The following is a 24,359-nucleotide window of genomic DNA, read 5'->3' as shown; positions in this document are numbered from 1 at the left end:
GTTGGTCTTCGGTTTAGCTTAACGGCTCTGTGGTGAAATGCTGCCCCCTCCTGTGCTGGAGGCTGAATGAAGCTTTTATATCTATTATATTTTAGTTCTATTTTTTATTTCTATTATATTGTTTTATTATATTTTATTTTGAGCAGTAGTGGAAGAAGTATTTATATCCTTTACTTAGGTAAAAGTACCAATAAAGCAATGTAAAAATACTCCATTAAAGTAAAAGTCCTCCATGAAAAATCCTACTTAAGTAACTGACTGATATATTATTATTTATGACATCATTAGATCATTAATACTGAGGTATAAGTGTGTAAGCAGCTGTTGTAGCTGCTGGAGGTGGAGCTAGTTGAACTACTTTATATACAGTTAGCTAGTTTAGTCCAGTGGTTCCCGATCTAGGGGTCGGGTCCCTCCAAAAGGTCACCAGATAAATCTGAGGTGTCGTGAGATGATTAATGGGAGAGGAAAGAAGAAAAAACAGAGTTCTGATACACAAATCACTTTTTGGACCTTTTCTCTAATCTTTGATTTTTGGTGAAATATTGGATCATTTGAACATTTATTGAAATGAAACCATGTGAGAAGTTTAGAGGGAAAAGTCCCTATTTGGTGGAGCTGTTCTCAACTCATAGACATCTGAAATGTGACTCAACTACACACTACTTTTTGTAAGACATCAAAAGCCAAAAAGTTTGGAAACCACTGGTTTCATCTTTAACAATGTGTTGTATTTTAAAAGCTTGTTATATTATCCATTGTGTCAAATCTTCATCTGAAAAGTAACTAAAGCTGTCAAATAAATGTAGTGGAGTAGAAAGTACAATATTTCCCTCTGAAATGTAGTGGAATGGAAGTATAAGAGCATAAAATGGAAATGCTCAAGCAAAGTACAACTACCTCTAAATTGTACTTAAGTACTTTGAGAGTAAGGCACGTCCCAACTTCAACAACTGACCATCAGGAGTTGTAGTCTACAATATTGACAACTGATCCATCTCCATGACAACAGAGCAAGTCCATGAAAAACATGAGATGCCGTTGAGAGCACCAGAAAAAGCTATTAAGTAGATATTATGTCAAACCTAAAGAGCCAAGTACGATTAAATTCTGGTAATAAATGTATAGGAAAATTTACCTTGTCATAATTTGGTAACCTGTGACCAAAATCATATCAAGTGGATATCTGCCACATTTACATGTCTTTTTAGCATCAAAGTCCCTCTTTGTGTTTCTTGGAGAGTGTTTCCCTGTTGAGCTGCAGTATAATAGCTGAAGTATAGTAACAAAAAGAGAGACTTTGGCACAAAAAGACTAACATTGAAAGATATATACTTGAATTGACTCATTTGGATGGCTGAAACTTCATATTAGCTTCAGATAAACTTTTAAATACATTTTGGCACAGAAGGAGCCTTGTGGATTTTGGCCCCCATCACTTATATTGTAAGTGCATTATGAAGGGATCTTCTAATAGCCAGTATGAACAGGAGGAATGATTATGATTATCACAGGCCCCAAAAGTTTCACCTCAGAGAAAATTGGTGCTATCATCACATCATATGTTTAGTTCTCTCAATCTTTAGCGGTGTATTAGGAGGTGTACGATGGAGTATTAGGGCCAGACTGAGAGGAAAGAAATTGTGAGATTTCGAGAAAAAAGTCATAATTTACGAGCATAAAGTTGTAATTCATGAGAATAAAGTTGTAATATTACAAAAATAAAGTATTAATTTGACAACAAAAAAGTTGTAATTTTATGAGAATAAACAGTCGCCTGCGTTAAAATGAGGAATGTGAAGCATTTTGTGAAGTTATACTTTAGGTTTCACAAATAACCAAATGATTTGGCACATCAACACCAGATTATTATGAGTATCAGACTTTTAAATGACTGTGTGTTTATTCCGAAGAAAGAAGCATACAGACTTGAAAGAACTTACCTCTTTTTGTGGAAAAGGAAATGACTGAAAGTGGTCGAATGCAAGACTACCAGTGGTTACATCTGATATTAGCACTTTTTTCTCATATAATTATGACTGTCTTCTTGTAAAATTATGACTTTTTTCTTGCAACTGTATACTTGTAATATTATGACCTTTTTCTTGTAGAATTACAACAGTATTCTTGTACTATTATGACTTTTTTCTTGTACAATTATGACTGTATTCTTGTAATATTATGACTTTTTACTTGTAGAATTATAACATTATTCTTATAATATTATGACTTTTTTCTTGAAGAATTACAACTTTATTCTTGTAATATTGTGACTTTTTACTTGTAGACTTATAACATTATTCTTATAATATTATGACATTTCATCTTGCAGAATTACAACTTTATTCTTGTGATATTATCACTCTTGTAGAATTATGACTGTATTCTTACCATATGACTTTTTTCTTGTAGAATTACGACTTTGTTTTCGTAATCTGAAAAAAAAATCTATATTTTCTCTCAGTGTGGCTTTAATACTCCGTCTTAGTGGAAGAGAACATTGTAACTTTTTTTTCTTTTTTTATGTCAATGAGCAGTGGAGCAGTGGAGCAGCAGCGTGCTCTGCGGGTGTCTGCCGCACGGTGTCGCCTTTTCACCCGAGAAGGCGCGAGCAGCCGCCACGCCTGTAGGCGGAGCGGCACAGTCGTAGCCAGGATCGTCAGACCAGACATAGGATACAGACAACAACAGTGACAGATCAAGACCGCATTTCTGACAGTTTGCAACCAGCTATGGGTGCAGTCTGAAAAGTGGACACAGTAGCGCACCGCAATATACCTCGAAGTTTTATCCTCATGAAGGAGCTCCGTCCTGGCTGAGTTTGGGAGATGGGAGTACTCAACATTGCAGACCAGGTACGCTGAAAAGAAAGCGCTCCGTGTTTGTGCTGTGGCGCAGTCTATTTGCTGGGAGATTCCTGCTCTTGTGCGCAGCATATTACGTCTTATCGGCCGAACGGCTTGTTTTCGTTTTTAGCTTATTGGCGGTGCATGTTTATTTGATTGGATATCGGCATCATAATGATATATCCCCTTACAATTAGCGATCCTCGGCGTTCATTACGTTGCTCTTGCCCAGGCCCAGTTCTGGGTCGCGGCCAGCTCTGGAGCAGAATTAGCTAACGTGAGCTAGAGCCGATGAGCTAGCTGACGTAAGACAACGGCCTGTAGTGCAGGCCTCAGCCAGGGCTCTGTGTATTTACTGGAGGGAAATAAGAATCGCATTCGGTTATTTACAGTAAACGCATTAAATACAACAACTAACATCACTATTAACCATGTCACTGAATTGTTAACGACTATAACGAAGATAAAGACGTGCTCAGAGGAATCAGACATAGTGGTGATGGTTATATCCGACTCGTCGCTGCGGGATCAGCTTTAACGTTATTTAATGCAGCGTTAACTGACCAGATTTTTCTATATTGCAGCCTCCTCTGGTCCAGGCCATCTTCAATCGTAATGCTGAAGAAGTTCAACTATTATTGCACAAAAAGGAGGATGTCAATGCACTGGTATGTATGTTGTGCAGTAAGTTTCAATGCAAAACGGGTCCAGATCATGAAGGGCCCCAGTACTATCAGTTAAACATGAAAATTAAAGATTGATTGATTGTATTTTTTAAATCCTACAGGACCAAGAGCGCCGTACGCCACTTCATGCTGCTGCCTGTGTGGGTGACGTCCATATAATGGACCTCCTCATTGAATCAGGTGAATGATTAAATGCATGCATTCCTGACACCTGGCTATGTGTTGATAATATAGGCTCTTCTGTGTTAAAGAAGTGTGGTGCATACTTAATTCTTTGTCACTATGCCAGCAGATATCCCCCCCCCTTCATTGTTAGTTCACCCTGCAGAAGCATTGCTCTTTCACCTGTAAGATCCTTGTTATTCTTTTGAATAATAGTTGCTTTCTTTGTCTTCCAGGTGCCAGTGTAAATGCTAAAGACCATGTATGGTTGACCCCGTTGCACAGGGCGGCTGCTTCCAGGAATGAAGTGAGCAATAAACTCTTCCCCTTTTGCCATTTTGAAGAGTCTAATTATCTCTCAGTCTGATGACTTCATTCTCTAATTCTATTATGTATTCCTCCATGGTGATTATAGATCTCATTTAGATTTATGCACCAAAATATTGCGCTGACTGAGGGAAATGCAGCAAACTGCAGATATGATATATGCTTAAAGCTCTTGCGATTGCTTCCCTCTCCCCAGAGGGCAGTGGGTCTGCTGCTGAGGCGCGGAGCAGAGGCAAATGCACGAGACAAGTTTTGGCAGACACCACTGCATGTGGCTGCTGCCAACCGTGCCACACGCTGCGCAGAGGCCCTGCTAACCCAGCTGAGCAACCTGAACATGGCAGATCGCACCGGTCGAACTGCCCTGCACCACGCTGCTCAGAGTGGGTTCCAGGAGGTAAGACATGGCACAATCTTTTTTTTGTTTGATTTATTGCCTTCCTTTTTTTAGACTCCTTAAAAGAGTTGTTCCTACAGTTTTATTTCATGTCTTACAGATGGTGAAGCTGCTGCTGAACAAAGGGGCCAACCTGAGTGCCATCGATAAGAGGGAGAGACAGCCTATCCATTGTGCTGCTTACTTGGGTAAGCGAGTTTCGCTCTCCAGCCACTGCTGCACAACACAAATTCCCATTGTCAAATAGCAGTAAAAGCTCCTATTGTTCATGGTGAGTTTTACTTAAACGAGAAGCAATAACATGGAGAAGTCCTTGTGTCACAGTCTGGGGGTGAAAAACGCCACAATAACCGTTTACTTAAACCTCTCTATATGTGGCTTTTATTGCATTGAATCCGTCAAAATAAATAGAATTTATGTTAGAGATAATCCTGAAATGTTTTCTCTGGTTTTGTGTTGTATCCTGTAGGGTATGTGGAAGTTGTGAAGTTGCTGGTGTCCCGCAGTGCAGACAAGAGCTGCAAGGATAAGCAGGGCTACACACCTCTCCATGCTGCTGCTGCAAGTGGTCACATCGAAATTGTAAAGTACCTACTGAGGATGGGGGCAGAGGTGAGTGATTCTGTATTCATTTAAAAAAAAAAAAAAAAAAAGATTTCGAAACTAACTAAATTAGTCTGCCCCTTTGCTTGTTTTTATTAAATGTCACGGGGTATAACCAGTAGCCTTTCAGTATGAGCAAGCAGCTGAAATCTGATCAAAGGGCTTTTATTTTAAGATTTCAGGCTCAAGGCACAGACTGAACTTGCGTCATGTTTGTCTTTTTTCTCTGTCAGATTGATGAACCCAATGGCTTTGGAAACACTGCACTCCATGTGGCTTGCTACATGGGACAGGAAGCTGTGGCTACCGAGCTGGTGAACCACGGAGCTAATGTTAACCAGCCCAACAAGTGCGGCTACACCCCTCTGCACCTGGCCGCCGTCTCCACCAACGGTGCCCTCTGTCTGGAGTTGCTGGTCAACAATGGGGCAGATGTCAACCAGCAGGTATGTAACAGGCTGAAAGGTCTCAATTCACTGTGCTGTTATTAATAATTAGATGATCTGGTGATAATTAAATCAGTCACTCTGGAGGAAGATTGTGTTCGAGCCACTTTGTTTGTTTCTCATTTACAGAGCCAGTGCTGTGTGTGAAGTAGAGCTAGTGGAGCGTGAGGAGATATTAGCTAGATTTGACAATCTGCCACCAGAATCACTGACTCTACCTTCTTAAGTCTTTATTATGTTACACTACAGACATGGCAGCGTAGTACATTTTGTATTTGTTTACTTCAATCTTTGTTAAAGTTGAAGATCATTTAGACACAGTTTGGTTTGTCCAACAAATTTCAAACCAAAGATTTAACAAAAATATTGTTTTAGGATTGGTCCTGTAGTCCAAAGTGGTTAAATCAACATATGGGGGTGGATATGGAGAAAGAATAAAGATAATACACATTTTATTCCTGCCTATAGAAACACTTTTTGTAAAACTGCCTAAAATTCAAACATTGCACACACACCAGTACATTTTTAAGGATTCATGTGCTATTGCTTACTCCCTCTGTGCATAGCTTACAAGGCCTTCAAATTATCTTATTGCCCAATTCCAATAACACTGTCACAGAAAAAAATATTGGTTTGTGGTTAAGACAACCATTCAGCTCCAGCCAAAAAAACTTACCACTTCAAGTATAATTTTCTAAATAGATCTTGTGAGCAGTTGAGTAAGAGTGGAAACAGACTATCTGCTGCTACCTACAAAAATGTAAAAAAGCAGATGTGCATGATCGTTATTTTGGTCTTATTTGTAAACTGGACATGTGGATCTGCTTTTGTTCACTGTGGTCGTAGCAGTTTTTCTGAAGCTTGTTCAAAAAAGTGAATTGTGATTTTTTTGTTTTAATGATCTCTGAACTACACTTCAAATGAAATATCCTGATTTTTATATTGTGTTTTTCTTTCACCCTATACAGAGCAAAGAAGGGAAGAGCCCCCTGCACATGGCAGCCATTCACGGACGCTTCACACGCTCTCAGATCCTCATCCAAAACGGTAACCATGACTATGCTGTCTAACTGATCAGTAAGAGTTTGGTGGTGCAGGATTTCTCTCTCCTCCATAATGGCTTTTCTTTTTAATTCACTCCCTCTTCCCTTACTTCCCATCAGGTGGGGAAATTGATTGTGTGGATAAGTATGGCAATACTCCTCTCCACGTTGCTGCTAAGTACGGCCATGAACTTCTGATCAGCACTCTGATGACCAACGGAGCAGACACAGCCAGGTCGGAGAAGCTTTAAGTGGTGTTGCTTAATGCTATGAGATGGTTTGGTTTAAGTGGGCTTGTGTTTTTGATATTGACCGCTCGGCTTCTAACGAACTCTTTGTGCTTTTTCCAGACGTGGGATCCACGGAATGTTCCCTTTGCACTTAGCTGTGCTGTACGGGTTTTCAGACTGTTGTCGCAAGTTACTCTCCTCAGGTTTGTCTTTGCTCCATCAACGTGTGCGCTCTGATTCATTTACACTTTTACAAAGCCGTTACCATCAGCTGTTTCTTCGTCTCCCTACAGGTCAGCTGTATAGTATAGTTTCATCCATGAGTAAGGAGCACATACTATCTGCTGGGTTTGACATAAACACCCCTGACAACTTTGGGAGGACCTGTCTACACGCTGCTGCCTCTGGAGGGTAGGACGCAGAATCTGCTTTGCATTTGCTTAAAATGTTCCGCTATTAAATGGCATCTGTTACTCCAAGTTAATTTCCTCTCTGTGTGCATCTTTCTTTTACAGAAATGTTGAATGTCTGAACTTGCTCTTAAGTAGCGGTACCGACTTGAATAAGAGGGACATAATGGGAAGGTGAGTTTCGTCCTCGTCTTTGTAAGATGTGCTAATTTTACTGATGCTGCAACATGTCTGTGCAGCTGACTGAAGCGTCGACTCACTGTATTCTCCCTCCTTGCCTTAGGACACCGTTGCACTATGCGGCTGCTAATGGGAGGTACCAGTGCACTGTGACCCTGGTGAGCGCTGGCGCTGAGGTCAACGAGCCTGACCAGACAGGCTGTACTCCCCTGCACTACTCTGCCGCCTCCCAAGCCTTCAGCAGGTTGGAAAAACAAAAAAAAAAAATCTCTCTCCTTCTGTGTTCTCTCAGTAACAGGAGAAGCAACACAAAACCACCAAATGTTCGAAGTCCAAGACCGTTCCAAGTCTGGCAGAAAGTCAACCATTGTTCCAGAACACTGATTGACTGGTTAAACTGTCAGATCGGTCGGTGGATTTTGAAATTTGTGTGTCTTTACTGTTTTGCTGTGGTTATTCCTCAATTCTCACACCCATTTAGTTCAATAAATGTAAAGTTTCATGAAGGCATAAATGCTCTAAATGCTTGGTTTCATAGTCAAGTCACACGCCCAGCGATTTCTCAACTTTTTCAGAGTTGATCGTCATTTTTCTGGGAACCATCAGAATGATGAGGATGAGGCGAAGGAGTCGTACTTGTGAGTTTTTTCCCCTGACTAACGTGATTAAGGCGTAAAATTCAATAAACTGAAACAATGTTTGTTTGTGGGAAAACAAATTTATCGCCACTTCCTCTTTCTTTCTCCGCATCCTTCATCGTCCTCTAATCACAGCTGCTTGGAGCATCTTTTGGACAATGGTGCTGATCCATCGATGGTCAACTCAAAGGGTTACAGCGCTGTTCACTATGCAGCTTACCATGGCAACAAACAGAACCTGGAGCTGGTGCGTTCCTCCGTCATATCATGTCACACTTTAAACATCTAGTAAAGGACTTCTTGATTGATATTAACATGTGCGGTTTGTTTTTTCAGCTCCTGGAGATGTCCTTTAATGCACTAGGAGACATAGAGAGCAGTATTCCAGTCAGTCCTCTGCATCTTGCTGTAAGTGTTTCACATTTCGCCAACTTTCTGGTTCGACAGCGATTCAAATCGGCCTCTTAATCTCAACTAAATGCAAAGTTGTGACCGTCTTCCTCTGCTCCCTCAGGCTGATAAGGGTCACTGGCAGGCTCTGCGTGTGCTGACAGAAACTGCAGCCTATGTGGATATGCAGGACGCTGCAGGCCGTTCTGTGCTCTACTTGGCCGCCCAGAAAGGCTACGCCCGCTGTGTGGAGGTGCTCTTGGCTCAGGGGGCCTCCTGTCTCCTCAATGACAACCGCCTCATGTGGACTCCAATTCATGTTGCAGGTACGCTGCACCCCCGCTGGAAGATTTCATAGCAAACCACCCACATAGAGTAAATATTATGTTATATATGAATGCATATTTAAAAAAAGACAATCTTTGTTTCATATCAGCTGCCAATGGTCACTCTGACTGCCTGCGCATGATGATTGACTACGGGGAGGAGGGGGATCTCACCAACGTCGCAGACAAATTTGGCCAGTGAGTGCTTCTCTTTGTTGTTTACTCTGAAAAGAATGGCTTCACTTTGTATATCCAGCTGTTTTGATCAATGAGCTCACAGTGGGAGGAAGAAAAAAAAAAACACTTCTTTATTGTTACTTCTGTCCCCCCTTCAGGACCCCTCTGATGCTGGCTGTTCTGGGAGGTCACACTGACTGTGTCCACTACCTGTTGGAGAAGGGTGCCTTGCCAGATGCTAAGGACAAGAGGGGCAGCACAGCTTTGCACAGAGGGGTGAGTCGAACACACTCGACCACACTGTGTGGCTGTACGTTCATGACATATAATCCATACAAGACTAATTGGTGGGTAAAGTGCAAGTGGTACGTTAATCAGTAGAAATCATACAAGCACTGTTGGTATGAAAACCATGGACTACTATAATAGACAACCTTCGTTCTCACTTCAAAATAAAATAGTTTAGAAAATATGTTTAAAACAGGGACCTGAATGTAAAGCTGCATCATTAAAGGAGTAAAATATTAACAGAGAGGAATGAAATGATGGTTGAAACTTCTTTTAAATCCCTTAGCACGATGTTATTGGCACCTAATCGGCATCAGCTGATAAAGGCTTAAAAATGAATGTCGGTCATATCAGCCTGAAATGAACATTTCTGTTGTTATGACAGGCTGATCAGATGCTTTAATTATGCGTACGTGTTGCGAATTGTTGACTAAATGCTCGATAAACTGTTTATCTGTTTGTCCCGTAAACACACTTCATGCAGGTGGGTGTTGTCACCATGTCGGGTATTTAAAAAGCAGTGAAATGAGGCAACCGAAGGATTTTTTTTTTAGTGATGCTGTTCTCTTTAAGTGTGTTAGGGATACATGTTTGGGGATGTAGCTGCAAGGCGAAGAGGAAAAGGGTTTAATGGATGAAGTTAAACTGCAACATTAATCTATAAGGCTTATATTTCTCTCTGCTGGTCCTGCATAACGTCCTGAGAAGGATGTCTCAGTGCTTGATGTAGTTTAAGTTTTTAAGTAAAAGTAGTGATTTGGTTCCTCTGACTGATACAGTTGTAAGCAAAAGTTTGGGCACCTCTTGACAAACAACATATTTTGAGGATTTTTTTCACTCTCTCTAGGATTTGGAACATAAAACACAATATTTTCAGCAACATTAATGCAGTTAATGTCATAAAAAATAATAATGAAAACATCATTGTGGCATTGGCAAAAGTTTGGTCCCCCTACATAATCAGTACTTAGTAACAACCCCTCTGGCAGAAATCACAGCTTACAAACACTTTTTGTTGCCAGATAAAAGTCTTTCAGTTCTTGTATTTGGGATTTTCTCCCAGTCCTCCTTGCAAAATGCTTCTAGTTCTGCAATATTCTTGGGCCGTCTTGCTCTCAGCTCTTTTGAGACCTAACCACAGATTTTTTTCAGTTATGTTCAAGTCAGTGGACTGTGGTAGAAGCCATCCTGTTTTCAGCTTCAGCTTTTTTTTTTTTTTACAGACGGTGTGATGTTTGTTTCCAGAATTTGCTGGTATTTAGCAGAATCCATTCATCCCCTCCGCCCGTGCAATGTTTCCTGTGCCTCTAGCTGCAACACAGCCCCAAAGCATGATAGATCCACCTCCATGTTTAACAGTTTGCAAGGTGTTCTTTTCATGAAATGCTGCTCCTTTTTATCTCTAAACATACCTTTGCTGATTGTGGCTGAAGATTTCTATTTTAACTTCATCAGTCAACAGCATTTGTTTCCAAAACACATCTTCTGTAGATGTTCTGTTGCATATTTGTGACGTTGGATTTTATAATGAAGATGCAGGTATGGTTTTCTTCTACCGACTCTTCCATGAAGGTCGTTGGTGTAAGCATCACTGCTAGTGTGACCCAAGTACTTTAAAGCTTCGTACGATGCCATGGTATTCCAATGGTGAAATAGGTCTACCCGCAAAACCTTTTTTTTTTTTTTTTTACACTCTGCCTGGCGAGCAAATATCACCCGTGCACTGACACCTGTCAAGGTAATGGGTAATACCAGTAGACAGACATATTGTGTAACCAATCAGAGAGCTAGAGTAAGTGGCCACGCTGTGACTCACAGTAAGTGACGCAGCAAGGTTGGTTGACAGCACTCTGTATACTGCTCATACTATGATGCTGTTGAGAAGTAAAACCACTTGTTCTGAGTGCAAATACGCTGTCAGCAGGCAGTTTATTTGACGATAAGTAGCCACAATGACATACTGGACAAAATACGTAGGGACATGGAGAAGTGCTCCGTGCTCAGTTTGTTGTTTTAGGGTTTCTGCAGACGTGGTGAAGCTTACAGCTGTGTGCGGTGAAGGTAAGCGGAGCTGTGTGTGCTAGCTAGTGGTGTGTGACCGGCAGCGAGCCCCTGTGTTGGGTGTGTGCTCAGAAAGACGTTGTTGTGCAGATATAAAGAAGTCACACAGCTGACACCAAAAGAAGCCCAAATGAAGGTACTAACGGTGTACCATCACTCCTATGTCTGCTAAATCTTCCTGCAGGTTTTTGCAGTCATATGGTGGTTTTGATTTGCCTTTCTGTGCAGCACACGAGCAGTTCTCTCTGAGTTTTCTTGGCCTTTCAGATCTCATCTTGACTTTCACAGTTCCCCTAAACTGCCAAACTGTGGAAACTGCAAGCTGACAACACTTTGCTATCTTCTTCTAGTCCTCTCCTGCACTGTGGACATCAATCACTTTCAATTTCAGAGTCTTACACAGCTGCTTAGAGGAACCCGTGGCTGCTGAGCGTTCGTACAAGGTTTGAACAGTCAGAGTATCTGTAAAGCTTTGAAATTGACATCAGCTGATGTTTCCTAATGACAGTTGTTGACATGCTCAGGCCTAACAAGTTGATTAAGGTTTCTGAGACTTGGGAACTCTTTGAGTGCCTGAACTTTTGCACATGCCACAGTGATCTTTTTATTTTTGTTCAGTTTATAACATTAAAAGTAATTATGCATTAATGAAAATATTGTTTTTTTTTATGTTCCCTATCTTAGAGATGCGGTGTTTACATCTTATTAATTAATAAAATCACCAAAATACAGTATGTTATTTGTCAAGAGGTGCCCAAACATTTGCATACAACTGTATATTATTATAAATGACATCATTAGAGTACATCATGTCTATTTATCTTCTTTTAGTTGGCTTTAATTGCAGTACACAGCCAACAGTTTCAGTTGGTTTTGCACTTACTCTCACATGATTCCTGTAGACAGAGATTACATTTACTTACTTGTTTTGCAACTTGTAAATGGGTCCGATTTGCTCTGGTTGTGGCTCTTGTCAGGATATTCTTAGGGAGAGCATCATCCGAGCCTGTTAAAGTAGGATGAATCTTAAAGTTTTGTTTGAAAATGTTACATAAAATGAAATATGGCGTGTTTTACACGTAACCTGTGAATGTGTACATTTTGAAAAGCATTGTATTTTATGTCTTCATCTGCCAGTGGGCCATCATGATAAGAGTAGAGATAATAATATGTTAATTCCACTACAAGAGAGACTTGTTGTTCTCTGTGATTAGCTGGTAAAAACATGTGCATATATCTGTATCGGCATCAGCAGTCAGACAAAATGAGTTGGTACAAAATTAACTTTTTTGTCCACCGGCTAAACGACTAGTGAGTGTTGAAATTTTACCATCTGCTCAATAGATTACCATTGGGGGGTTTTTTTGGCTGGTGAGTGAAGCAGATCTACCAGCCACTTGCATATTTAACCAGCATTTGGCTGTTGCCTGGTGCTAATTTTGTGCTCTGGTTGGAAAATATCAGCAAAAATCCAATATCATGCCTTCTTATAATGCCTGATAGCACCATCTGTTCAAGTCTTAATGTTCAAATCAAGTCCAGGGATACTAGGTGACCAGTTTCCTTGATGGGTATTTGTCATGGTCCTAGATTTTAAGAAGTGCCAATTAGCATCTATTGAATAACATTTTTAATCTAGGAATAGACTCAATCCTTGTCCAGGAAAGTAGTGTAGATGTAATTAATACTGCTGTGATCCAAGAGCAAAATACATAACAGAGAAAAGTGAAGGAAAATGACTAATAGGTAAAGAATTTGTGGTCATATTTTTCACAATCACAAAGTCTTTGTTGTTTATGTCGGTGGAGATTGTCTCATCGCTCCTCGCTGGTGTCTGTTTAGGCGGTGTTGGGCCATGATGACTGTGTTACAGCCCTGCTGGAGCACAAAGCTTCTGCACTGTGTCGGGACATCCAGGGTAGGACACCGCTGCACTACGCAGCATCCAGAGGCCACACGGAGATCCTGGCCAGTCTGGTGCAGGCCGCCATGGCAACAGACCCACAAGATAAACTGCTGGACAACAAACAATACACCCCATTACACTGGGCTGCTTACAAAGGTTTGCTCAGTTTGATTGACTGGAAATGGCTAATCCCCCAAAGCCTAAATGTTGTAATTAATCACTGTAACATCTGTCGTCTCTAATGCTGAGTGTGTTTGTTCTCAGGGCATGAAGACTGTTTGGAGGTTTTACTTGAATTTAAAACATTTATCCATGAAGAGGGAAACCCTTTCACCCCCCTGCACTGTGCTCTGTGAGTATTAACTTCTTGTCTTGTGTGTCACTGTGCCAAAACTAATAACCTTTACTCAAAAAAAAAAAACCCACATTCTGTAGGTTTAGATGAAATCATCATTTCATTAACAAGCTTGTTTTGCTGGTAGGATGAATGGCCACAGCGGTGCTGCAGAGAGGCTGCTTGAATCTGCTGGGGTCCACATGATTAACACCAGAGATGCCAAAGGAAGGTGAGACTGCAGAACGCTTGTAATGATCTTAAAGAAACAGGCAGTTATTAATGCTTTTCTCATCATAGTAGAGTTAGATTCATTATCAGCATCTGTTCCTTCTTCCGTTTTGTCAACTGTTGGGTCGTAAAGGCCCCACAGACACTAAACTGTAACACTGATCATATAGTAATTGGTTGGACTGTCCTGGTCTCTGCCTGTAGGACCCCACTGCATGCTGCTGCATTTGCTGAGGATGTTGCAGGACTTCAGCTGGTGCTTCGCCATGGGACAGAGATCAATGCAGTGGACAAAAGCGGACGCTCTGCTCTGATGGTAGCTGCTGATAAGGGACACAGTGGCACCGTGGGTAAGTCCGCTCAGGGAGATCATGTAAATGCGTCGATCCAACGTTTTCTCTGGTGACATTTTGATCTGTTATTCTCATGAGATTCTTACGAGCTGAGTGTTTTTCCTAAGAACACATAACTGCATGTCACACATTAGTCTTAAATAGGTCTGTTGTGCATCTCCTCTGACTATAATTGTCAGATAGGAACATATTTAGTCTCTCAGGAAATAAATAGTTTGTGTTGATGTCGTTCAGCCATCCTTCTTCACCGGGCCAAGGCTGACCTGACACTGCTGGATGAGAACAGGAACACTGCCCTGCACCTGGCCTGCAGCAAGGTACGCATCACAATCATAAAGCTCCACCGTACTTCAGCAAATACACTTTCTCTTCGTGTAATACGGTAGAAACACTTGCATTTTCTTTATGCTTCTTTTGTGTTTTGTCCTTTTTTAGGCTCATGAGATGTGTGCCCTGCTGATTCTGGGGGAGATCCACAGTCCCACTCTCATAAATGCCACCAACAGTGCTCTGCAAATGTGAGAATTTTTAAATTCTAAATTTTTACAAAAGCACAAAAAAGGCCAACAGCATTGAAATACTAACGCTGAATTGGAAGGGCGCCATTCTTAATGTTATTAGTAACACCCGTGCTTTTCCTGCTATGACCAATCAAAATGTCTGTGCTGTGATAAAGGCCTTTTGGTTTATATCTGGTCACTACTCCTCAGCTGGATCTTACGTTTAGTGTGTTTTTCACATAGTAAATTAGTTGGTGAACAGTTTGCCGGCTGTCTCTCAGACTCTCCCTCGTTCTCCTGCAGGCCCCTCCATCTTGCAGCACGTAATGGCCTGGCTACGGTGGTGCAGGCACTGCTGAGTAGAGGAGCCACTGTGCTGGCTGTGGATGAGGAAGGTGAGGAAGGCTCTGTTCATATGCACTTTTTCTACTCACCATTCTCCACAACACACCATACTGTAGTGTTTAGATTTTGGAAAAAAAATATATTTTCCTAGCTTCTAGACAGCCATTTATTGTGAAAATGAACTTATGAAGACCTGAAACTTGTCAGGATAAACGATCAATCACAAATGAAAATCATGACGGCTTTTAAGTCAACACTGTGTGGGAGTAAAGCTGAAAGCACAGATTAATGTTAAGTCATCTGTGTTCATGTGCTTGGTACATTTTTTTGGAGTTGATTACTGAAGCAACCATAGTTGTATCGCCGTCTAATCTTTTAGTTAGATTTCTGAGCGTGTGAGTGTGGTAGCTGACTCACCTCTTAGATGTTGAAGCTTTATTTGTGGTAAAAAGATTAAACAAGCAAAAACCTTTTTAAAAGTTGTAATTCACATGTGATTTTCAAGCGTTATATGTGTGCACTAACGTGACTTTGCCCGTCGACCAGGCCACACTCCAGCTCTGGCCTGTGCTCCCAACAAGGACGTGGCTGACTGCCTGGCTCTGATCCTCTCTACCATGAAGCCTTTCCCCCAGCGGGACCCTTCCTCCTGCTCCTGCTCCTCTCCCACCGTCTCCCCCTCCCCGGGTCTCAACTTGCTGAAGCACTGCGGCATCACCGCCGCCTGCGCCCCCTTGCCCAGCAACGGCCTCCACAACGGCTACGTCAAAGACCGTCACGGTGCACCGGTTGGCCTGGACGGGTGTCTGTCTGAGTGAGAGGTCTTTGTGCCCCCCCTGCCCCCCTCCGCCCCCCCGCCCCCCTCCCTCCTCCCTCTCCCCCCGCTCAGTCAGCTGCTATCACCATCATCACCACCAGGGGGCGACTCCCTTTAACATGGCCCAGAGGACCAGGAGAGCACCCGCCCACATGTCTGTTCTCTGTGTATGTATGTGTTTGTGCGTCTGTGTGTGCGTGAGTGTTTGGTCTTCTCTTGAGGTGCAGTCAAACCTAATATGCAATTAGATCCCATTCCTCCATCTCCTAGTAGTGCTTAATACATAGAGGCTGATTGCTCTACAAGGTCACTCAAGATGAAGTGTGGCATCCAAAACAAACACTAGCAATCTGGCCATCTCGAAAATCATTTAACCCTTTAAAACCATGTCGACATAATTATATAACCGACATTTAAGAGCATGGAAATCTCTGTATCCTCTACTGTCTTTCTCTTCATATCATTCAATATAAACGTCATATCATGTTTAATCAGTCGCCGGTGACCTTGTAGAGGAACAGCCTTCCCAAAAGAATGATCAAAGAGTTTCTTTGTTTGTTGAGATTTTTTTTTTTTTTTTTCTTTTTTCTTTTTTTGTTTTTTTTTTTTGTTTTTAAATGTCCGTTAGCATAGATTTTTATGAAGGAACCACACAAGGGAAAAAAAAATCTAAATTTTTTGCTTAAGAGTGCAATGCTTGTGTACTACAGTACAATCCGAAAATTTGGAAAAGGGTCACAAAGATGTTAATTCCATAGTGTACTTTAAATGTAACGGCCTAGAATTGTTTGGCATTTTAAGATAATTTGGATAATGCTGCTGAATACATTAGCATGTCTCCTTCTAAAAGGAGGGCCATGCGCCATGGTCAGCGTTGTAACATCAATTTGTTCTTAATGCTGACTTAATGTTTTAAAGATGCTAAATAAGTGTTTGTTAAGCTAGAATGTTTCTAAGCATATAAGTTATGACCAAAGTTGATCAACACTACTATGGCTATAAATTATTTATTTGAGATGAACTGTACTGTATAGAGAAAGACAATAGATCTTGATATACCTCGTCAACTCGTTTAGCAGCTGCTTCATCTTCACCCAGGGTCCGTAGGCCTAATGTTCTCTTTTTGTAGGACTAGAGAACTACTGTAGGATAGTGACTGACTGAGGCCTTGTTTATTTCTAGATGAAGGCTTTACTAGTAATATCTGCCAACAACACCTCATCAAAGCATCATATATCTGAGCACATAAATGAACAAGCCATTTCAATTTATTTCCCATCTCTTTAACAGTGGTTTTTTTTTTCTTCTTCTTCTTCTTCTTTTTTTTTTTTTTTTTTTTTTTGGAAAACGATTTCAGAATTAGGGGTGGCCTAATGATCGAAAAAGGGAGCGATCCCTTTTCGTTCCTTTTTAGGCACGTTTTTTTTGTTCTTTTGTGTTTTTTTTTTTTTTTCTGAAGTTGAACTGGCCATCAGCGTTGTGGTTTTAACGAGCTCTTACTAAAAAAAGGAGTATCTCTCGTAGCTGGTGAACTAGTCTTAAACATCTAATAGCTATATATATATATATCTCAACTTCTCGGTGGTCATCAATTTGAACAGTTAAAGAGTATCGTCTGCTATTTTTATTGGGCAGTTTTCAAGCAATATTTTCTTTTTTGGCCTTTTTTTTTGTTTAACGTTATTGAATAGACAATCACTGTCACAAGGGCTTTTGTTTCCCTGGAATGTGTTTATTTGTTTTTGTTTTTTTTTCTTTCTTCTTTTTAATATTTCATGAAAAAAAATTTACCTAAAGACTAAACGAATGGCTCTGTGTGTGCCGGGCATTTTACTGTCAGTGTCAACACAAATGCACTGGATTGCCTTTATGGCATCTCATGAAATGCCTTTTGACCCATGCCTTCCGTAACACATCATTTCAGTTGGATAGCGTTAATGGCAGAGTATGAGGAGCCCTGAGACTGATTATGTTTCCACCCATTTGAAAGCAACAGCATTGAACCACAGTTGCACCAGTAGTATCTAGTGGGGAATAAAAAAAAAAGAAAAAACATTGCCCGGCATATAATACCTTATATGTTTCGGCGCTATCGATGACCAGGGAGTTGATATCCCTTACAGAAGTAAATAGGGCTAAGAGGAAAAAGGAGAGGGATCTTTGCTTAGGCCAATACCTGTTGTTTAGATTTCAGGAATAGCAGAAATCCAAATATGTGCTTTTTTGGTGTTCATTTTGTTGTCTCCTCATCCCATTTCTGGTACTAAGCATACTAAAGATGATTGTATCGGACCACTAGAGCTGTTTGTGACTTTTCGATGTTATATCTATGCTATTTTGTCGTTTTTTTTTTTTTTTTTGGTTTTTTTTTTGACCATCCGCCGATGGTTAAATTACACTGAGTCAGATTGTTTTCATTGGCGTGATAACTTCATATCCACTGGTAATGAAGTGGCACAATTGCACACATTAGTTGACTGGATGAGAGATGAGGACCTAGACTAGGCTTTGTCGTTAATTACCCCCCTACAAAAAAGTCTTTCATGTTGGTTTTTTTTTTTTTTTTTTTTTTTTTTGGATATACTAAAACCGGCACAAACGCCGTTTCAGAGCAGTGATTTGATGTCGTAGATTCAGAGTTTGCATTTCAATTGACCTCCATAACTGACTGAATTGAAATGGAACTAATTGGTGACCCCCCAGCCTTCGTTCTCTTGATGGATTTTTATGTTTTTCAGGAGAACAGTTATATTATTAATATTAGGGATAGGTACATATTTTTCTTTGTAATCTCAGGATCTGTGCTGAAGCAGCAGGCAGAATTTATTACTCCAATCAGATCTCAGCAGGATAATTATGTCTATTTCTTTTTTTTTTTTCTTTTTTTTTTTTCTTTGGGATGGGATGTTCCATAATTTAATTCCTTTTTAACCCGAATCCCACAGCACTTAATTAGATAGTCAAGCACGCACTTTAGTACATTCAGGTTCTAAGTGTGCAAAATAGAGCAGATGTAATGTATGTACTTATGTTTACATGCATGTGTGTTGCTGCTGAATACAGGAAGGGGAGGGTTGCAAAAGACAAGCAAAGGCTGCAACAAAATTGTACTCAATGCATTAATTTAAACAAACAAACAAACAAAAAAAAAAAAAAAACAAGTGTCTCTAAGCACTTCGGGACAGTGTCCACTGCCCACTGACTTTTTTTGTGCTTTCTATTTCTGGGCGGCCGGCCCAACAAAAGTGACAAGGTTACATTACCCAGCCTACTGTGTTAACAATACAGACTCTGGCCTAAGTCACTTAAAGTCAGTCCAGTGATTCAACAGACACCTCAGGCAGGCTCCTAAAAATACTCTACATACTCACTCTGCCATCTGTAGGTGCTGTCAGACCAGTCTGTTCAGGCAGGGATTTTTTTTTTTTTTTTTTTTCTTCTCTCTCTTGTGATGTCCTTATCTGACCAGTAAATGGAGCCATTGCCCCCCTTTCAACTATACAAGTTGTAACTGAATCCTTTTGTTGTATCACAGTATTCTTATACATGCTTTTTTTTTGTGTGTGTGTGCGCGCGCGTGCGTGTATGTATGTGTGTGTGTACCAGTGATAACTTGAGTGATTGTGCATGGAGCTACATCACAATTTTGACATAGTAACGATGAAAACAAGTGGAGCATATAAAAAAAAAATATATATCTGGAGTCAGAAACGGAAAGCAATGAAAGGTCCAATTGTAGCAATAGAGAGTGTGTGTAATCGTGTGCAGCACAAATATTGCACTGCCATCCATTTAGGCCAATTCAGTAAATCATAGCATAAATGCCAATGGAAGATTTTAAAATGCGGGTTAGATGTTATAATCTTTGGTCACAAATAAGGCCTGTTTTTGCCAAAATGTGTGGCAAGAGGAGGGGGAAACCTCTTTAGTAAAGCAGCAATGGATTTATGCATATGTTCAAGCAGTTTACAGTCTGACCATCAAATCTGAGCCATGAATTTTCTGACTGAAATGAATGTAGGGTCAGTTTGGAGCAGGACAAATTTGCTTTCTCCTGACTTAAAACTGTTGCTCTTCATTTGTCTTGCATAGATACGATTATACAGGTAGCATGTAATAACCTAATTCTCTACATATTATACAGTATGTGTAGTAGTCTTCCTGCATTGAGAGACTGGATAGGGTTTTTTTGTTTTTTTTGGCATTATTGTTGGAGTATAGGCCTGCTGTTGTATAATATCGCTCTTCTTTCTCTATACATATACATATTTGTGTGGAGTGTAGCCTACAAGGTAAAACAGAGGACAAGAGTTCAGATGAATTTTAACATACACGTTCATCCATTTCATTGAGATTGCCTTACAGCACAGTAAAACAAGAGGGACAAAAAGGTCTACAAGTAGATATGATCACACATACTCGTAAATAGCCTATATTTGACAAAAATGCACCTAAGCTACACCCATTTAGTGCCATAGAAACCTTTATTTGCCTTTAGACATAAATCATATTACTTGGTCAGTAACTTCTTCAGACGTAGGCAGGATTATTACAGTTTTTGTGTTCGGAGCTGCATGTCCGCTCGCCAATTATACTAGTCAAAGAAAAACTATAAATATTTGCATGGAATATTATTACTCAAATGCAAGTATTCTGTTCAAATTTGGTGTTGGTAGAAGTCTATTTTATAATTGGACATTTTTGAATAACATAGTTAGTCCCTTTGGTATTGGCAAAGCAATCCCTAGGTTGTGTGTTTGTTTAACAAGATGGTTTATAGTGTGTGTGTGCGTGTGTGTTACCAGGAAAAAAAAAATAATACGTTTTTGATGTCCAAAAAAAAAAAAGAAAAAAAAAGCATGGTATATACAGTATAGAATTGATTTGCCTCAATGGATGTCTTGGTTCTTACTTGAAGTAACGCTGATAAATGGCAAATTTCAATTCAACTCTCTGATCCACTGTTGAGCCTTTTGCCTTAAAAGCTGAAAAAAAGGAAATGATACCTGGCAGTACCTGATAAGTCGCATCACCTGTAGAGTTATGCTACTTGGTTGGATTGCTTAAAAAACAAAAAACAAACAAAAAAAATATACAATTTTGGCTAATTTTGTTCTTACAGACATCCGTGGGTGTCGAGAAGCACACGAATCAATTGAGGTAGCACATAGCTCAAGGTTGCCATGGTGCAGAGATTGTTCTGAGAGGTTAGGATATCGCCATATTTGCCACTGTGAATGAATGAATTCAGAATTCACTCGTAAACAATCAACTTTGGCTTCTCTGTTATCCAGAGCCAAATGACACTGGGGATTAAAGTGGTGTACCTCAAAAAAAAAAAAAAAAAAAAAAAAAATTATTCAGACGGAAAGGAAATTCTTATGAAAAACGCTTGTACAGCTATGCTAACAAAGAGTTAAAATCTCGTGATCCATCTTGTCGTGGGGTAGTGTAAATCTGCTTAAACCAGCCTAAATCAGAAGTGTATCTACGCTGAAGTGTTAGATTAGTGTCGGCGGATATCTCATGTTTCCTACCTTACAAAGGGGCAGCCAACTGCACCTTGTACTTTTTATTGGACCTGCAGTTTTACCTCATCAGTGATCTTTTGTGTGACGACGCTGACATTGATCCTCTGTGATTTCTTCTTGTTTTTCCTGATGCCAGTCGTGTAGATTTCTCTCGTATTGTGCGTGTGTGTGTGCGTGTGTGAGAGAGAGAGTGTGTGTGACTTTTCAATATATGCATGCCGATCCTAAACATGCACAAGTCCCTTTTTTAAGTCCATAAGAGCATAGTTACCTTGTTTGAACATGTTTCTCATTACTACAAGCAACAGACGAGTCTGTTATCTGGTGCAAGTCATATAAGGTACACACCGTACATACATGACTGTACCTTATATATACAGTACGTATAAGGTGCAGTCATAAAGGACACGGTCTAATTCAAGGTGGGAAATGAAGGTAGCTATTAAACTTTACCTCTGCAAGTGAAAACAATACAATTTTACTGTATGACTAATGCTAGTTTGACCGCCTTCCCTGCCTGAACACTTGGTTATTAATTTCCCCCCACCAATAGGACCTGTGTAATATCGAGCACAGTGGTGGCATGGTGCCTTTTATTTGTTACTACCGAAAGGTACGGTCTTCCATTTGTATTTCCCAGAAGCCTTATAATGGGAAAAAAGAAATTACACTGAACGACTACAGTAGATAGGCTCATATTCCCTCTGAGATGATTATTTCAACCCTACGTGATCTGAGTTTTTTTCTTCTTCTTTTTTTTTTTCTTTTTTAATTTTTTTCGGAAAAGCCTAAATAACTCCTCCTTCTGTATCTGGATTTCATGATGCATTTCCAGTGACTGAGTGCTCCCTTAGGGTGGCAGAATAAATTGCACATTACTGATGCGATTTTTTTAGGGCACATCAAACATTGAATGGATGGGGATCAATGGTATGAAAGCACAAATCCAAAGAAGGCACCGCGGGGCTCAGTTGGCTCTCCCAACACCACCGAGTGAAGGAGCCTATAGACCAAAATTTAGGCGCAGACGTGAGGAGCAAAAAAAAAAAACAACCATCAGACTCCTCTGAGTGCAGAAAACATGAGGTTTGATTGTCAGTAACACATTAACTGTAGAAAGACTATTGTCTGGAATTTCAGAGCTGCTTCTGATTGTTCTACTAAACTCTTTTTTGGGTATTCATCGACGATTAGTAACTTCACAATACGAACAGAGTTGTTGTGAAAAAAAACGACGCGGTACCTGCATTCAAGATCAAGTGATTACATTTAGGCAAGCTGTTTGTTGTGACTGTGTTGCAAAATTGATTGTGGAGATTGTTTTGTGTTATTTAGGGTAGACTGACCACAAGTAGGGTTGCAGTAGTAGCTGTGTGCAGTGTTAATAACGGTGTGATCATACTATAGAAGTGACGTAACATTTGTTGTCTTACTACGACATTAAGGCATGAATCATCTTCTCTCAAGCTGACCTCGTTTGAAATAGACAAAAGATAAAAAGTGCAATAACCTTTTGTTTATCATTGCTTCCTCAGTTGAAAAAAAAAATTATTTAATATGCTCTTTTTTTTTTTTCTTTTCTTTTTTTTTTTTTTTTTTGTTAACACCAAAAGTCACTCGTCTGTAGCAAATGAAGGATTTCAGTGGTCCTCTTGTTTGCATTCAGAGAGGTGGTGTTTGATAGTGGAGTGTGTGATATTCCATTCTTAAAAACTGTGATCAATATCCGACTTTAAAAAGCTGCCTGCTCAGAGAAAGGACCGTGCACAAGTTGACTGATAGATACGAGTAGGTGCTTTTGTTTCCTTCTTCTTATGGATGGACTTTTGATGGTATTGTAGTTTGGACTTTAGACCTAATTCCTTGAATTCTGGTTTATAGCCGGTAGACATGTTCATTTGCATGTGTAGATGTATATGCATCCTCTTCCTCCTTGAATGAAATGTTTTCTCAAAAATATTTAGACCTGCTGTCAGTGATGTATGCGGATAAAAGGAATTATGAAATGCCTTATATTTGTTTTCAATGTTAAGCATTAAGGGTTCTTACGTGTCCCTCCCGTTTTCAGCGTGTAGCCTAAAGCTTGTACAGTTAAGAAACTCATGAGATTTATATCTACTGTATAGCCTATGTGTTTTCAGAATTTGTTACTTGGAGGTCCTGTGATTGTGGTTTTAGAGAAACATTCCCCTTGAAAGTGCCGTTTGTTTTCACCAGCAGAGGATATGTCTGGGGGGGGGGAAATAATGTAGTATTTACACGAAGGAAAACAAATGAAATGTTTCAAAAAAAAGAAAAAACACTTTCCGGTGTTTTTTTTTTTTTTTTTTTTTTTTTGTTGAACTGAATGACACAAAGTATTTGTGCAGGTGAAGCAAGGCAGCAATCTTCTGATGGAGCACCTTATCGACTCGCTCCTTCCTTCTGTGAGCCCACGATGGAAGTAGTCTCACACCAAGCTTCATTACTCTAAAGCAGAGCCATATCAGAGAATTTGCCCATTAGGAGCCCCCTTGAATGTGCTATTTAGGAATAGCCTACTGTAGGAAAGGATGTATACTGCATGTTCTGTGACATTTTAGTAGTGATAGTCCCTTTCATGTTTTTATGTTTAGTCCGCTTCACTGTAGATGTTGCCACCTCATTGCAACTCACAAGCTATTAACAATCCTCTCACAACTGGACTTAAAGCAGGCATTGATCTGCTGCTGAGGCAGCCTTAATTCATCGCAAATTTAAAAAAAAAAGAAAAAGAAAAAAAGAAGAGATGATAGATAATGGGTTGCCTGTTTTACTTTGAGTGGCTTATCTGGGGAAATATAAAGGAGCCCTTATCATGAGTGGAAGGACTCTGAATCAGGGCATGTGATGAGTTACAATCAAATAGTTTCACAGCGCACCTTCACAAAAAAATAAGATAAAAACCTTTAAAAAAAAAAAAACAACAACGTTGGCTCGTCCACCCAACATTCCAAAGTTGATTTCATTTTCCACAGTCCTGTCCCGCTGATTGAGGAAATCTTTTTTTTTTTTTTTTTTTTTTTTTTTTGCTTTGCTAGTGAATGAAGTGGGCATGTGTGTCAATGACAGGGTTCCCTATTTAGCCTAACGCTGATTACCTCATTTACAAAT

General features: G+C 40.1%; 1 protein-coding gene across 1 annotated transcript; it reads left to right on the top strand.

Annotated features, from left to right (window-relative positions):
* The first annotated feature begins 2,648 nt into the window (after positions 1–2,648).
* ankrd52a (ankyrin repeat domain 52a) lies at positions 2,649–15,707 on the top strand. The gene is made up of 28 exons (XM_067593065.1): positions 2,649–2,855; positions 3,431–3,514; positions 3,634–3,712; positions 3,931–4,001; positions 4,218–4,418; positions 4,519–4,606; positions 4,888–5,030; positions 5,255–5,467; positions 6,436–6,514; positions 6,631–6,745; positions 6,861–6,943; positions 7,034–7,151; positions 7,256–7,324; positions 7,434–7,574; positions 7,906–7,968; positions 8,104–8,215; positions 8,305–8,376; positions 8,483–8,684; positions 8,795–8,882; positions 9,020–9,137; positions 13,053–13,272; positions 13,381–13,468; positions 13,599–13,682; positions 13,886–14,031; positions 14,269–14,351; positions 14,470–14,552; positions 14,838–14,929; positions 15,426–15,707. The coding sequence occupies exons 1-28, from the start codon at positions 2,829–2,831 to the stop codon at positions 15,695–15,697; spliced, it is 3,234 nt and encodes a 1,077-aa protein (XP_067449166.1). The 5' UTR covers positions 2,649–2,828; the 3' UTR covers positions 15,698–15,707.
* The last annotated feature ends 8,652 nt before the right edge of the window (positions 15,708–24,359 follow it).

The sequence above is a fragment of the Thunnus thynnus genome, chromosome 6 (genome assembly GCF_963924715.1).
Source record: "Thunnus thynnus chromosome 6, fThuThy2.1, whole genome shotgun sequence".
In the NCBI taxonomy this organism is placed as follows: Eukaryota; Metazoa; Chordata; class Actinopteri; order Scombriformes; family Scombridae; genus Thunnus; species Thunnus thynnus.
This window is presented reverse-complemented; position numbering and strand designations above follow the sequence as displayed.